General features: G+C 46.2%; 2 protein-coding genes across 3 annotated transcripts in view; both read left to right on the top strand.

Annotated features, from left to right (window-relative positions):
- The window catches only part of SLC22A4 (solute carrier family 22 member 4), a 29324-nt gene extending 25669 nt beyond the window's left edge, over positions 1-3655 (top strand). Inside the window, exon 10 of the mRNA XM_072872290.1 lies at positions 707-3655. Coding sequence (XP_072728391.1) covers positions 707-782 — 76 coding nt within the window. The 3' untranslated portion in view covers positions 783-3655. The remainder of the gene's footprint in view (positions 1-706) is intronic.
- A 1695-nt stretch (positions 3656-5350) lies between these two features.
- The window catches only part of LOC140657151 (organic cation/carnitine transporter 2-like), a 28088-nt gene continuing 16574 nt past the window's right edge, over positions 5351-16864 (top strand). For both annotated transcript variants that reach the window (XM_072873775.1, XM_072873774.1), the window contains exons 1-2: positions 5351-5967; positions 15309-15412. In XM_072873775.1, coding sequence (XP_072729876.1) covers positions 5575-5967; positions 15309-15412 — 497 coding nt within the window. In that variant the 5' untranslated portion in view covers positions 5351-5574. The remainder of the gene's footprint in view (positions 5968-15308; positions 15413-16864) is intronic.

The raw sequence follows: 16864 nt of genomic DNA, 5'->3' as shown, positions 1-16864 counted from the left end.
ATAGCACCCCTGCAATCGGTGCGCGTACGAACCCGTGCAAACACCTCCCCTGAAATCGGTGCGCGTACGTTATAGTGCTGGTGCAGTGGAGATGGCCAGCGTTTGTGAGTTACTGTCGTGGGAGGAAAACTCTTGGGACCAGCAGAGGGAAACTGAATTAGCCAAAGCGCAGCTGCATAGCTACCAGCCAGCTTAGTGAGAATTTGGACTGGAACAGAATTTGCCCTTATAAGCAATAATAGCTTGAAAAAGCTGGAATTGCCTGTATCTAATTCCTGGTCGGTATAAGGAGCTGTCATTATGCTTCCAGAATAAGAAGAATTCTTGGGCCAGGTTCCTTGAGAAGGGCATACTGCTCAAATCATATGGATTTCTCATATGTCTGACCTATGGCTTTTTGGCTTTGCAGTTGACGAACTGTAGCTAGAAATCCTAGTCAAACCAGATTCCCTTTGCAGGCTTCTTGCATAAACAGACTGAAATAACTGAATTATAGTCACTGAATTACGTTCAAGTTCCAAGTGTTGTTTGCTGCACTGCTTCTGCCATCTGGAAAGGCGTATTTTACAGAGCACTTGTTTTTTTCCCTAATGTTTATATTAGTAGTGTAACATGGTTATTTTAGCGGTGCTAATTAGGAGGGAGGAGTGTCTGATGACACCCTGTAAAATGTTCCCTAGCTTCTCAGTCTTTTACTTGCTTTCAGTTTCAGAAATGGGCAACAAATCACTGGCATTAGGAATTCAAAGGAGAGTCCTAAAATGCTGGTAACACCCTTGTGAAGAAGGACGCACACTCTCAGAGGGGCTGAAAGAAGAACAAGATCTTCTCAAAATGCATTTTCTGCCAGAGGAAAACAAACAAAACCCAACAGTCAATGCTACTGCACCATAGTTATTATCCCCTGTGCTACTGTACCCAAATACACAGTGTACTGAACAGATGCTGTCTACTCCCATAGGACTTTTAGTCTGTAATTCAGTGTCCTGATACCTGGGGTTTGTCAGCAGATACAGTCCCTGTTGAGAAATGGGGGCCTGCCCGTGCTAAACACGATTTGAGGAGTAAGCTAGAAATGAGCCTTAGGAATAATACAGCAATGACTCCAGTCAGTCAGGTACTCAATGAAAGCTGCTTAAAGGAAAAAAAGACAGCAAACGTAATGCTGGTGGTTTTTCTCTGTGCGTGTTGGCTGGATGAAGGAGAGCTGGCTGGGTGTCTGTCTTTGAAAATCTCAGCACGTGCCTCTAAAGGAAAGATCCCAGCCTCCTTTGAAATCTGTGACCAAAGCCTGATAGACTAAGTGGGATCAGAATTTAGTTGTAGCAAGGCCGACAGACTTCACTGTTAAGGACATGGTTTTTAAACAAGACATTGGAGTATCTTTTGATGTCGCTTGCTTTTCCCGGGACCTGGGATCCACTTCTGATCCACTTGTCCCTGTAAAAGCTGATGCTTTTGCATAAAGCCTGAGCCCGTTGAAATCCTTGGGCTTCATGAATGTTCAGTGTCTTTGGGGATGGGGGGAAGCCTTTAGCACAGAGTACGGACTATAGCTTGCTGACCTTCTGATGGGCCATGCTCGCTTTCAAAAGAAACACGGGCTTTAGCAAGTCAATGCCCCCATCCAAACATGCCATGCGGTCTTAGCTTTCAGGTTTTTCATGGTATAGTGCCATAAGCAGTTTTTTAGATCTTTCGGGTTTGTTTCCAAAGCATTTAATTTCTCCTTTGAATATATACCACATTGTTCTGTACCTTCACAGAAAGCTCCTTGCAGTTTCAAAAGCCTCTGCAAAACCTTTGTACCATTTACAAATTTAAAGGGGATTTGATGCTCGCAAAAAGGTGATGTTCTGTACTGGAGATGTTCACCTGCAGCTCTTAAAAATGCAAAAGGGCTAATTTGGGACCACAGTTTTTTCAAAACAAACAAAAAAAAGCCAACAAAGCCAGTGCTGTGTTTTGTTTTTCAAATCCTGCAGGTTATGTATGCATTTTTTAAAAGTTCAGCAAAGCTAGATTGGATGAAAACTCAAACGTAGAGCTTAAAGTTGTGCTACTACTGTTTTATGAACACTACATAGTTTGAAAAAAGTATAATACCTTTTATTTTTCTATTTATTGGCTGTGCATGCACTTCTTGGCCACATAGAGTCTATCAGACCTGGTAGACTGGTTTTTATCCTCTATAAATAACAGTTAGCCATGATTCACCTTCTGTAAGGGCCAACAAAAGCACACTGTCTCCTCTCTTATGTGACGTTCACGGCAAGGTGTCTTGTGCTGGCACTTGGCACAGGAATGAGGCTCTCCCTGTAAGTTCAAGCACAAATATAAAGCTTTATAACATTTAAATGCGAGGAACTTGTGCAATTATTTCAAGCCGCTCTTTGGGATGCAGAAATACTATTTACTTCCCTATTAATTTTCTGCAGTCATGCTTTTGCCATAAATGTAATGTGGCGTGAGGCAACCATTATCCCGTGACCCCTGATGTTCTCATCCTCTCTCAAGCTGGAATTTCTCTAATAACAACAGTATTTAATCTTGGTTTTACTTATTACAAAGTTAATCTATAGAACAGCTGTTTAGACATAACTAAATTTCTCAACAAAGCCTTTATATCAGTGTAGGACAGGTTTGAGGACTTGGTTAAATATAGGTGGCCATATTTTTATGATGATTTTTATATTAAGTTGATATTTTATATGATCGTAGGCTTGGGTATTTCTAAGAGGTACATATTTTTGTAGTCTTGAACTTTTTAGTATCTTAAAACTTAGTTTTCCTTTTTTAAATAAGAAAAAGGGTTCTGTTTTATTTTTAATTACCTTGTTTTAATCATTCCCGTTTTTCTTGCTTATACCATTGATCTCAAGCTAGTGTCACATTTTAGTATTTTTAATGGCAGATTTTTGAAAAAACCTTTCACAAGAGTGGAATGCCTTTCTGAAAAGTATGTGATGTTGTTGTAAGGCCTTACGGTGTCTGAGCAGAGTAAAAATGAGAAAAGGAGATTGCTTCAGCTGATGAACCACTTGCAAGGAGAATTTCTGTCCTCTGCCAGTATCTTTCCCAGGCTCGCATGGGGATTTCTGAAGAAACCCAAAGAGCAATAGTCTGCGGAAGAATCAAACGGGGATGAATCTGGAGTGCCAATTTCTGGCGAGTTACTATCTTTTTAATTGTAAAGCTGAAGAAGACAGCACTGGTTTAGTAGCTATTGGCGGAGACCAAATCAGTTGCTAGTGAGCTATCTAAGCCTCTCGCTGCACTCTTCAGTGAGTTCTCCGTGTGTGTCAGACCCTCGGCGGGGCTCAGTGCGGTACCGGTGTGCTCCCGCGCAGCTGGGCGATGCCTGTGAGGCTCTGACCTGGGGATGGGAGGGAAGCACCGGCTGGATCGCTCCCGCTGACCGCAGGGGCCGATGCACTGTGCCTCATCTGTCACCTCTGTCACGTTTACTCGGGTCTCTCTGTGCAACCTTTGAGCCTCAGCTGGCTTATTGGATCTGCTAAAGCGTATGTGAAACTGTAGTAATGGTCAGTCGTTACCTTCTGTCTTCATTGTAATAAAAATGTGCACTGGCATTGTATAACCTGCTTTCCCTGTGGATTGTAATTGAAGAATAAAGTCTCCTAACTTTAACGCTTTGTGCCAAGAAGTTTAAAGAAGTAATTTAAAATGTGTTTAGCATGGATAAAGCATGAAAATAAAACCCCAAAATAAGCTCTTCCACAAATAAGCTCTTCCACACAGGAAGACTTACGACAGTACAGTTTTTCTGGCTTTCAGGTGGTTCAGTCCTGACTCTGCGATCCTACAAAGTCCCGGACACAAACCCCAGCCAGGCTCAAGGATGATTTTGAGGTTTAACTTCTATTTTGTCCATTTCATTTCCCACCTTGTGGGATTCCAGCTGTGCGATACCAACATGGAATGAAAGCTCTTTTTAAATATAAGCATTCAAAAATGCTGTAAAAGGTATACATTTGGCTTTTATCAATTAGAAGTGGAGAAAATATAAGACACAAAAAGCCAGTTGGAAATGTGAATTAGCCTTATGGAGAGCAAGGCCAATTTCTGCAGTGATAATCATAGAATCATACAATAGAACCATTAAGGTTGGAAAAGACCTCTAGGATCATCCAACCGTCCACCCAACACCTCCGTGCCTACTAAACCATGTCCCGAAGTGCCACGTCTACACGGTTTTTGAACTCTTCCAGGCATGGTGACTCCACCACCTCTCTGGGCAGCCTGTTCCAACGCTTGACCACCCTTTCGGTAAAGAAATTTTTCCTAATATCCAATCTAAACCTCTCCTGACACAACTTGAGGCCATCTCCTCTCATGCAACTTCTTAACTGAGCTCTACGGGAGACACAATCTTCGTGACAGTGCCACTAGGTAATGAGCTGGGATTTTTGGCCTAAGAATAGAATATTACTTACTACATGTATTAATTGTCGAACGCATAGTACGTGTTCCCTCAGAAAATAGTGTCATTGTCAGCAAAACTTTTTTACAGCCACAGTCCTGCCGAAGGGATGATGGAAGCTGTGGGAAGGTGCTGGTGCAGACAGAAACAAGGCAAGGAACCGTTTAACACTTGAACTTGCAGAAAGCCACCTGCCTTTGATCGCGGGAAGAGCAAAACAGTCGGTGAAAGCTCTTGCCTCATCCGTGGTGACCAAACCAAGGCCCTACCGAAGAACCCTGCGCTGGTTCACTTGGAACGTGTAGCTAAGCCCTGGGTGCTGCAGGCAGCTGAAGAATGATTCAATTCATCTCAAGCCCCGTTTCTGAACCCTTTGGGCAGTAAATAAGAGATCTGACGCCTGTATTAACGGGCAGCTTCTGACAAGGAGTCACCAGAGGGCAGGGGACATGCCACCCGGCTGGGCCGGGGCTGGGTGCCTCGTGGGGAGCTGGAGGGCGGCCCTGGGCCAGGGCGATGCTTGCCCAGAGCCCACAGCCCAGCCCCGCTTCGGCGGGCAGGGAGCACCGGTGGGAGCAGGCAGCGCTCCCGCCTGCAGGCCTCAGCGCGCTGCCCGGCATCTCCCGCCACACCGGGGTCGCCCCTTCCAGCCGGCCCTGCGAGCCGGCCCCTTCCAGCGCTTCGTCCCAGCCCGAGGCGCTGGCCGAAGCCGGGCCCGGGCCCTGCCTCCAGCCTCCCAAGGCCGCCCCGGCTCGGCTCGGCTCGGCCGAGGCAGCTCCCCCCGCGGCGGTGGAGCTCAGCGCGGCCGCCAGGCCCGGCCTCCTCTCGGGCCGAGCCTCCGCCGCGCCTCCCGAGCGGGCGGGCGAAGGGCATGCCGGGAGCCGCCCGCGCCGGGCCGGGCCGGGCCAGGCCGGGCCGGGCAGGAAGGCGGCGGCGGCGGCGGCTCCCCGGCGGCGGCCGGCCCCACCTGAAGGGCCTCCGCCTGCAAACTCCACCCCCGGCCGCTCCCCCGCCGGCGAGGCCCGGCCCATGGCGAGGCGCTCGGCGGGCTGCGCGGCGGCTCGGGGCGGCCGCTTCCTGCCCGCGCCAGTCGGGCCCGCAGGTAGCGGCGGCCGCAGCTCGGCCGCGCCATGCGCGACTACGAGGAGGTGACCGCCTTCCTGGGCGAGTGGGGCCGCTTCCAGCGGCTCGTCTTCTTCCTCCTCAGCGCCAGCATCGTCCCCAACGGCTTCAACGGCCTCTCCATCGTCTTCCTGGCCGGCACCCCCGAGCACCGGTGCGCCGTGCCCCGCGGGGCCAACCTGAGCGGCGAGTGGCGCAACGCCAGCATCCCGCTGGAGCTGCGGGGCGGGCGGGCGGCCCCGAGCCGCTGCCGCCGCTACCGCCTGGCCGCGCTCGCCAACTTCTCGGCGCTGGGGCTGCGGCCCGGCTCCGACGTGGAGCTGGGCTCGCTGGAGCAGGAGCCGTGCCTGGACGGCTGGGAGTACAGCCGCGACGTCTACCGCTCCACCATCGTCACCGAGGTGCGGGGGCGCGGCGGGAGCGGGTCCCTCTGGCCGCGGGAGGCGCGGGCGGGCAGCACCGGGCGTGCCAAGGAGCGGTTCGTGGTCACCGTAGCCCCGCTTTCTCCTGCACCTTTCCCGTGGCCGAGGGTGCCTGCCCGGGCGTCGTCCTGCTGTTAAATCGGGCACGTTATTTTATTCACACATGAATTTATTTTGAGGTCTTCTGTTCGCTTCCACTTGCAGAAGCGGTCTCCAGGCGCAGCGCCTTTCCTTACCGAGCGCGGCATGTGTCGGGTACCTGCCTCACGGGTGTCGTCTGGTATCTGTGCAAGTGGCTCGGAGCAAGGGTCGCGCAGGGATGAGGGGTTCAGCTCGCTCGGTGGTTCAGAGATGTCTCTTTGAGCTTGGGAGCTCAAAAGGGTTTGTTTTCTTTCTTTAAAAAAAAAAAAAAGGCGGTAGAAGTCACCCTGAGTTGTGCAAGACACAGCAGTTGGGGAGCCCTGGTTTGATGGTGTGACCACAGGGACCCTGAACTTTGCTGTGTGCCCACGGTGCCCGCTGCTTTGGTCGTGCCCGCTGCTTTGGTCGTGCCCGCTGCTTTGGTCTCCCCGCTCACCTGCCGGGACAGGTCAGGTTCTCCTCTGCTCAAATACCCCCCTCAGGTCAAGTCTGTGATCAGGGCAACCAAGCAAAGTTGAAGCTGTGCTGCTTGTCCCTCTTGTTTCAGGTGGAAGCTGTACCCACAGGCGCTGGTTGACTTAAGATACAAGGAAATGGATTTTGAGGTATACTTGAATTTCAGAACGTGTATAGGTTTTTTTGAGAAGCCTTACAAACAATTTGTACAGTCCCATTGCCTGTTTGTGCCTGTGGACAAGTTTTACAGAGCTGGAACTGTATTTGCCTTTATTTCTTTCTTTGCAAAATGACTTGTAGTGGGTGTTTGGATAGTGATGGGTGCGAGTACATAATGACCATAAGCTGACCCGAGCACAGAAATCTTCCTCGGGAGGACTGGAGTGAGGAAGGGAGCATGGGAGAGGAGCCGAGCCAGCGCGGGGGGGCATGGAAATGGTGACACTGGAGCTGTTGGAAACTTCCCTTGACCATGCACAGCAGCAGGGGCTTGAGTGATTCTGACAAGTGGCACAAGGCAATGCCTCACCTATTTCTAAAGACCTGCTGTCTTCCTGGAGAGGAAAGCTGCCCTGAATTTCTAGACCCCGGTCGTTGCTGAAATGCACTGTTGTGAAAGGCCGAGCCGCTCGTAGGGCAGCGTAAGGCAATTGGCATCTTCTCGGGGCAGTCCTGTTCACGGGTGAACGTACGGGTTTTGTTCCGAGTGCCTTACTACAATGGTTGACCTGGCTTAGACATGATTTCAGCCAGTACTTTTGTCTCTGGAGCTTCTTCACTGAGCTTTGTCTCGGTGCAAATTAAAACGTCTTGAGCTGCCGGAGTATCGTCGAGAAGTCTTATAATCTGTGAGAAACAGGAGCTGCTAACGTTTTGCTGAGACTCCCCAGCGGCTCTGGCCCGTTGTCTCTATGGCTTGGCAGATGTTCTGTGTCTAGGGGAGGTAATGCTGGTCTGCCCAGACATCGTGCACTGAGGCAGTATTTTTTTCCCTTTAATATTAATGCTTCTGGGGGAGTTTTGCAAGAGCCGTGGCCTTTCACATACTTGCAGGTTTTCAGTGTTCAACTTGTTTAATTTCTTGGCCTGGTGCTGCTGCTTTTATGATTCACTAATCTTGTGTTTGGTTGCATATCTCTAACTTGTTGAATAATCATGAGGACCTTTGTCCCAGATTTCCGTAGCTGACATGGGAGGGGGAAGGGGGAATTTTGTTAAGAAAGCTTTTTGCTGAATCTCTCATGACTCTAGAGAAAGTCCTTGTTTATGGTTTTGCTTTTCAGGGGAGACTTTAAACATTCAGTTCCCTCTCATTTGAAAAGAGACTTCCTTTTCTCACGCAGACTAACAACAGAAGGTTGTTATTAGCCAGTCAGCAGTATTTAACCAGCTCCCGTGTAACAGAATGCCTTTCTATCTTTTACTTTTTGAAATGCTGTAGCTTGGGGGGTAAGAAAAACTTTACTTTGGCTCAAGAAGCCATCTGTGTCATTCTTATTCCTCCATAAGTCCCATAAAAAGAGAATGTAGGAGTAATAAAAGCTCGTATGTGGTAGTAAAAGGAATAAAACCAGGGGTAATTAAGGGAAAAGGCTAACTTCTTCTGCCAGTCATATCTGTTATGGGGCTATACTGAATAATTGGGAATAGAATTGAGCAGTGGAGTTATTAAGAGCACGAGCAGACTAGAAATACGATGTAACGAGAAGATGTTAGATGATACAGCAGTCAAAACATTTTAGTCCATACAGGAGTAATTCTCACATACTGAAACATAAATAGACACCGAATTTTGTATACACATATTCATCCTCAACTTCTAAAATCGCATTGCGTTGTTCACCAATGTGAAATCAGTTCAGTGCAGGTGGGGTACTCCAGAGCCGCGTGTTTTATGCCTGTCGTGCTCTTAACAAGCTTCAGGGACTGTTGGGCGTTTGCAGAGGAAGGATGCGCATGGTGGGAATTGCCAAGTGTCCTGAGCCTCGGGGCAGGGAGAGAAAGTTCTGGGCAGATACGGGGGTCCAGAGGTTTCTGTTCCCTGCACACCAGGGATTCAAGTGCCCCGCTGTGCCGTCAGACCCCTGTCACTGAAGACCAGCGGGTTATGCCAGACCTTCGGGAAACAAGTGGAGACTGCGGCGGTGACATCTGGAGTGACACAAATGGGTGCTGTGGTACAGCTGTCGAACTAGAGGTTTCGATGTTCACTCTCTGGTGGAAGGCAGAGGGACGTATTGTTTTGCTTTACCAAACTAAAACCACACTGCTAGACATTGTAATTTCCACAGGCTTTGCTAGGAGTGGAGCCAGCAGCTGAAGTGTAAATCAAGCCCGTGACATCCCGGTTCAGCTCTCACCAAACTCTTCGTTAATGTTAGTCACCTCCGTTATTTCTCATCTTTTAACAGAGGTGCATCCGCTTTCTTGCTGTAGGTTAATACCTGCTTATTTTTCTGGCTGAAGTTCATATTCACAGCCTCTCAGCCCCAGGAGCTGATAAAGCTATGGAAAGACCTTTAGGTGATTTGCAGGTACAAAATCTTAGTATTAATAGTCTTGTCAGAAGAAGGAAAAAAAAGTCTAGTTTTCACTTAATAAGTAAATGTGAGTGTCTGACAGATGTACAAAAGTGCTTCTAAAATGCTGAGGTTTTCAAGGTGTGATTTAAGCAGAACATAGTGCAGGACTCTTCAGAATTGTACAAAGTACAAACGTTTCTGACCTTGCAACGTAAAATAGGGTTAGTATTATTAAAGAATGATAGGCCTGCAGTTGATATTGTTAAAATGGAAACAATGCTGTTTTAGAGGTACCATGGACAATTAATGAGAGGGTAATGTTCCCGTTGTGCTGTCTTTGCTTTTAGATGAAAACTCAGCTCGTGTTTCTCAGTTCCTGATGTCAGTGCCCTGTTTCCTTTTTTCCAGCCATCTCAAAAATGTGATGCGTGGGGGAGAGTTAAGTTTCTGCACTGGACTTATAAAATATTTGGCACTTTCCTTCCTGCTCTATGCCAGTTTTACCTCTGTAAAAATTTAAAACAGCTACAAGGGGAGAAATTGTACAGAATGTGTATTTTGTAGATACAGACTTCTGTTTACATTTAGATAATAAGCTTTAATGTAATGTGTAGAGAACTTCTAAGTGTTCAGGATATACAAATGTATTTTCAGAGGAAAGGGTGTTTTGTAACACTAATAGCTCTCCAGTAAGCAGAGAATATTTATCTGGGTATAAAGAAAACCAGATTCTGAGTCAACGGTCATAAGTACTCGGTTGTGAGACTGCGAGATTTTTTTGAAGAAACTGCCTCTACTTGCAGAGAGAAGCAAGTGGTAGGAGAGAGTACAGGATATTGGATTAGCTTCAAAAATTCTTGCTAACTTGTTGATTTTAAAAGGAAAATATTAGCACATGGGACTATCCCACTTCATTTTTCAGTCGTGGGTGTTATTGTCAGCAAGAGAGGAAAACAGTTTAAAAAAAAAAAAATTAGTGGGAGGACATGATACATTGTAGCTGTAAAAATTCCTTTTCCTATAAGGCTTTTCCTTACATAACAGGGGTGTAACCAAGTAAGACTCTTAAAGATTTTGTATTTGTCATAGTTCATCTTCGTTTAGGGTTCTGGTAATGGTATTAGGGAAGTGCGAGTGGTCCTGCGGTGGAACAGTTCTCTATAATCTGAGAAACACGCTCTTTTCAAGTGAGGTCCTAAATTATATTGTTGGTGGCCTTGCAACTGCTTCTGTAACTTTCCAAACATCTTTAGTAGTGGTGTAGATTTGGTGGTGGTATATATTTGTTTGCCGTGACACTGTATTGCAAGAACTTCTGATGTTTTGAAGAGTTCCCCTATGATTAGACTTGCAGTTTCCATGTTGCATTAAAAATATTGGGTAAATTTTATGCTTAAATAGGATCGGCATCTTGTTGTTAGCAGCTAGAATTCTGTTGGTTCCTGTTCTGTTATCTCTTATGAGATGATGTATTGCAGTGAAAGTGAAGCAGGATAAGGGATCTGCATCAGTGTCTGGACGAGAGCCATTGCAGGATTTACTGGTAGTAATTCATGAAGTGCCAGCTCTCCTTTCGAGGCGAGTGGTATTCTGCAAGTGCAGTGGATGCAGAGCCTCTACGCAGGAAATCAGTCTTTAGCCCTTAAGGTTTTGAAGTGCCTAGAGAACTTAGAGGAACAATATTTTTTTACTTGTGGTATGGCAGTATCTTCAACTGGACTTGTGGCATCCTGTCTGCCTACACTTGCCTTGCAATTTTAGTTTGACACCGTCGTTTTATGCTTTGAAGGTTGTTCCACAGTTTGCAGTTTAAAGAATTCAAATATTTCATCTTGGAGTCTGAATTTCATTGTGGTTGCGGTTTGTGTGAAAATTGTAGGGTAGCTTTCTTTTTGGATAGAGGTTTTATATTAATGTTCAGTTTAATATTGGAAAGGTGTAAGAGAGAATACAGGAAATGCCAGTCTAGCAAGACTGATGCACTTCTACGTATGCTGCTTAGTGTAATTCTAGCTAAACCCGCAATAATACTACTTGTTCAGGTTGTATTGTGATAAAAGGCTGGAAGCTAATAAAATGTGGCTGGGGAGGGAGGAGATCTGAGGGAGTAGGTTAGGTTTTTTTTATTCTTCTCAGTTTTGTAACTGGGCTTGACTTATAGTAAGGGATTCGGATGTGGTTCCAGGTAGCTGACTTGCCATGTAAGAGATGAAGCAGAACTTGGAAAGTGGTCTCCTAAAGAGATGCTTCGGTGATGACTGTAAATACCTAGGACTGTTTCATACTCTGGCCCCAAACCTGTGCTCGAGAAGCAACTGCTTCAGTCCCTCTCCCTTGTGGCATCCCGCTGCCTTCTCCCCCAACCTGTCCACATTTTCTGGCCATCTCCATAGCCTGTCCTCTTCCCCGTCCCCTCTTCCCACCCGTCCTCACCAGCGGCTGGTATCAGCCAGGAGTCTGTTATGGAGGTGCATAATCTCACCATGCAACTTGCCTCTGATGCATAAATGATCATTGCTATTAAGCGTGAGGCTGCTGCTGAAGACATCACCCTAAGCTGATGAATTGTTTGGGAAGTAGCTACAGCCCAAAATATCTGCAAGCTCTCTGAGTAAGAAGATAAGTTTAAACTCCAACAGAAGGATGCCTTCTTCTAAAGTTATAATAAAATTGAGTGAGAATGCTCTGTGCCATGCCTTGAGCGTTGGGTACCAGTGTTTAGGAGCTCGATGCTTTGCAACAAAGCTGAAATGTTTTTCTTCTGTTTGGAGCCCTGATATCTTGCTGAGGTTAACCTTATCTCATTCACCGGGGCAAAGGCCGTTACAGCTAGCAGGCTAACTCGAAGGAAAATAAGAAGTGAAACTAGCACATGGTTTTAGAGCACTGGGTCACAGTGTACTGTGTCCAAACAGCATGGCCAGCAGCAGAATTCAATCAGTAACTACTCCTGGGACACTCGCTCTTTGCGATGCTGGTCTTCTAACAGCGATGCTGGTCTTCTAACAGCGATGCTGGTCTTCTAACAGCGATGCTGGTCTTCTAACAGCGATGCTGGTCTTCTAACAGCGATGCTTCGGTGACTTCTTCTTGGGCAACATTCAGTTGAGGGAAGGGGCTGGTTGCAGAATGGTTCTGGAAGATTGATGCCGTCATGACTAACAGGCAATATAGTAGACCTTGTTGGTGAGTCATTAAAAAGTTGAAGACTTTAGCATTCGTTTACTGGGGCAAGGGGTAACAGACCTTAAAATCCCTTTGTTCTGATTGTTGGGTATCTGTGGAGTCTGTAAATAACTGGTATTGCACAACCAGGTAGTTTTCCCTTGGAAATTTGATATTGAAGTTCGCTTTGGTGCCTGGTTCAAGTGATCTTCAGCGTAACAGCCCCTACTATCGCTTTAATAGACCCGACAGAAAAACAAGCTGGTAATCATTGCCACATTTTAAGGACCGTTATGTTTCCACCTGCCAACACAAGAAGCTTTTGGCAGAACAGCGCAAAACATTTTAATACCGTGAACTTTTCCAAGCAATGTCTCTACCTCAGTGGTCTGAAGAAAATGTTTGTTACTGGGCACAGGCATGCCGGTGTCTGGAAAGCCAAGTGTTGTGCAGCCTTGTGCCAAAGTACAGAGTGTAAGATGGATGAAAGGAGATGGCTAACTGGCAGCACAGGGTGACCAGCTGGAAAATAATGACTTATTTAGTAATGATAGACTATAAATCACCGAGCTAGATGTTTGGCTAGTTAGACTGTAGTTCTGTTATTGGAGATGTCTGGCTCCAGTAGCTGATACAAAGATGATTCTTTGTGAGTAGGCGAGACTTTATTAATGCAGGATTTGTACTGGGAGTGGTATTTGTTTCCCTGCTAAGTGTCATCATATGAAGGCGTATGATAACCCCTGAAAGCTTTGGCCTCTATAAGTTTGATAACAATCATTTGCTGTGTATTTCCAAGGTGCCAGATACATTTTGCTGAAGCTTCCTGGATGGATTAGCCTCTGTGGTTGTCACAGAATTGCTCAAACTTTCTTTAATCTATAATGAAGTACAGCTTTTCTTGAATAAATACAGATTTAATTATAAATGTTAATTACAGTTTTTAATCCAAACTATATTGATAACTATAGTAAGTTAAATCCCTTACATGAGTGGTAAAAATTTGTTAGCACAGTAGAAAGCCACGGTTCTGAAAGGACCTTCTGTACTGATGCATAATTGGTGGTGTTGGTGGGATTTGTTGGAGCATTGCATTGAGTGCTGGTGTCTCTGCTTCACGTGGTGTGAGGCCGGAAAGGTTTGGGGAATAAGTGCAAGAATAATGTTGAGGACTATGAAATCTGCTATAAGGAGAGGTTCTTCAGACACAAAACCACAATGAGATTTATCAAAGGAGAGGTTAAGAAATGACTTGAATACCGTTACAAACTGGGAAAAGGTGCATTTTGTTTGCTCCCATGACCTTAAAAAAATAATAGCGATGAGATGAATTCATAAGATAGTCTAAGGGTTGTCAGCTAAAGTTAGACAAACACGGATGAGAGTGCAGCCTGTATGAATGAGCATCATTCATCACTAGAAAAACTTCCCGTTCTAATTCAAAACTGGAGGCTCTTCCATCAAACAAGTGAGTTCCCCTGAGTTTTGCCACGGGGATCTGGGAGCGGAAGGCAATTGCGGGTGTTGTTCATTCAGTGCATGGGTTTTAGCGATCCCCCAGCCTTAAAACATACACTGGGGTGTAGTTGTAGCGCGAACTGTTAATAGACTGAGGGCTGTGAGATTCCTGGAGTCAAAGGCTTAATGCTAAGGAGGCAGAGCTGGCGAACAAAGCAAAACGCTGGCGTTCCCATGCGTGGGACCGCAGACGAGGTGGATGGCAGAGCTGGGACACGCGGCAGCTGCAGGGGCAGATCTTAGGGGGTGTTCCAGTACAAATTTAAAAAAACTAAGAGGAAAACACACTATACTTAATTATTTGGAATTGGGGGGCAAGGGGGATTAATTATTGGGGTCAGGGTCAATATTTTCTTTTCATTTCAGCCTTTTAATACAGATTAAAAATGGAAAGTTTCCATCCCTAAAACATCAGAAGGGGCCCTGTGGGAGCTGTTTGAATAACTGAGATCAGGAGGGTTTGGCCTCACATCAGAAGCATTGGTTGCCTCCAAATTCCTCTCCTGTGGGGCTGCAGCACCTCCTGCCCTCTGCCAGCAGGGTGCTGGGGAGCGCAGCAGGATGGGGAGACCTCTGGGACCTCCTCCAGTCGCAGCATAGCAGTGAGGTAGGGGATGAGCCATCCCTGCTGGGTGGGTTTTGTCCTTTCTTCTAATATTTACGTGCTTTTTTCCCCCCCAGATAACCAAAATAAAATTAAGACTCTTTCAGTAATAGCTGTTGGTATAGACACAAAAATAACGCGAGTGTTATTTCAAAAGCATCAGACTGAAACGGGTAGGAGATTGGAAACTATTGCAGTCTTCATTTAATAAATAGCTTGTTTACTTCCTCTTTTTTGTTTTTGTTTTGGAAATCTTGGTTTGTTTGGTGGATGTTTCAGTTTGTATTCCAAAGATTATAATTTACGTTTGTTAGGTTCCCAGTGAGCAGTGAACAATCTCCAGTCTCTCAAAACCATATTAAAATGTAATAAAGGAGGAGGGGTTTTTTTTCCTGTTTTCTTGTTTGTATAGTTCAATTTCTCTTAAATTAGAAATGTGAATTTTTAAGGGCAAACTTTACCATATGCAGGGAAATCAAGTTTGGGGTCTATTCTCACTCCTTCAAAAACCAGCAGAATTGCAGCAGTTTAAGGGGCTGCAGAGCCTTTGAAAGGGAGCTGAACCATGCACATGATGAAATTATTAGTTACCGGCACTCATATACGTGCAGTGGAAATACCACAGCCATCGACTGCGGGAAGAAAGCCACACGGGTGACACCTGAAGGTAGCGTTGGGACCTCAGCTGGATCGCTCCCGGCATGGCTCCGGGCACGTGGCCTTTGCTCCCTGCTGCCCAGCGTCCCTTCCCGTTATTTTCATGGAGCTGCATCTCTGCAGTAGATTAGTTACTCATTTCTCCTGTGGAGGTTTTCTGTCCAAAGGGTACATTTTCATCCGGGCTCAGCCGAGATGTTTAGGAGGGAGAGGAAATCCTGTTTATTAGAAGACTTTCTTGTTCTCTCTCCCTGCAGTGGAATCTCGTATGTGACAACGACTGGAAGGGACCCCTGAGCACCTCCCTGTTCTTTGTGGGCGTCCTGCTCGGATCTTTCGTATCAGGACAGCTCTCAGACAAGTAAAGTATATACACCAGAGCTGCTGGCTCTTTGTTTGGTGCTGTTTTGTAAGCAATTCTTGTATGTGAAGTTTGCTATAAGTGTCTTTCTGCAACTACTAACATATCATCGTTCTGTGACCGTCTAATCTGAATGTACACAGAGTGTATAGAGTAAAGGTCCTGAACTAGAACAGAATGTTGCAAAGATTGTTAGTGGGTGTTATCTTTATCTGTTCATTTTTTCAGCAAAATAACTTCTGGAGCAAACTGGTTTTATGCCAGAAAACAGGTGTAGGAGATAAGTTTCATCTGGAAAAATCAGATCGATGACATTCTCTTCTAATTACTTTGGACTATGCTCAGAGAGTTCCCTGAGGCTTGTTTTCCTTTTTTTTTTTTTTTTTTGAGGTCAAATTTAAAATTCTCTTTTTATAAACACCCATAGCTTCTCTTCCTCATCATCAAATGCAGCATCTAAGTCCGATGATCTGCGTTTGTGGAAGCTGCAAAGCATGATTGCTGTTCAGCTGTACTCCAGAGAAGCAAGGCTTTCTTGTTTGGGGTTTTTTACACCCCCCCCCCCCCTCCATATTTCTAGTCCTAGAGTACACTGGCTTTCTTGTTTATCAGTACAAACGTGAAAAAAAATGGAAGACACCATTAATTTTTGTGATGTTGACAGTTGTTGGGTTTTTGGTTTGTTTTTTTTTTTAAGCTCAGTTTTTTCTGATTCGCTCCCTGGGATTTGCTGCGCAATGCGTTGTGTGCTGTCTTTCTGATTCCCAGAGAACAGTATGTGGTCCTCTAATCTACTGATTTACTTCTGGAGTTTCTATTTCTTTGAAATATAATCCCTGTGCCCCAAATCTCGTAGCATCCATTCAGGGCCTTTGCGTGGTTTCCTGCTCATCAGGTTCGATCAGTCTTGAGCTTGGGGGCAGTGACCCTTGAAAATCAACCAGCTCTCCTGGACTTCTCTCCAGAGCCATATACTATGGGATTTGTCCCTGATCAGGCTGGTGTTTGCTCTCCTTGTGATCCTGCCTTTTGCCTTGTTCCTCCCCTCACGATCCTGCCCTTCACCGTCACACAGCCAGCAGCCATGGCTGCTGCCGACCTTTACATCCCCAAACAGTTGTCCCTTGTTTGCAAGCATGAGGTCCAGCAGCGTCTCCCCTTGTCAGCTCCTCTGTCATCTGTGCTAGGAAGTTGTCATCGATGCACTCGAAAAACCTCCTGGGTCTTGTCCCTCCAGCAGGTATTGGAATGGTTGAAGTCCCCCGTGATGGCCAGTGCCTTTGACCGCAAGGCCTCCTGCGGTTGTCTGAAGAAAGCCTCGTTTACTTCTTTCTGATCAGGTGGTCTGCAGCGGACACCCGCAGCAGTGCCAGCGTTGGCCTGCCTGCTAATCCTGACCCGTAAGCTCTCAGCTGGCTCGTCATCTGTCCTCAGGCAGAGCTCCGTACCTTC

This window comes from Ciconia boyciana, chromosome 9 (assembly GCF_034638445.1).
Source record: "Ciconia boyciana chromosome 9, ASM3463844v1, whole genome shotgun sequence".
NCBI lineage: Eukaryota > Metazoa > Chordata > Aves > Ciconiiformes > Ciconiidae > Ciconia > Ciconia boyciana.
The sequence above is the reverse complement of the archived record's forward strand: the minus strand, read 5'-3'. Positions and strand labels throughout refer to the sequence as shown.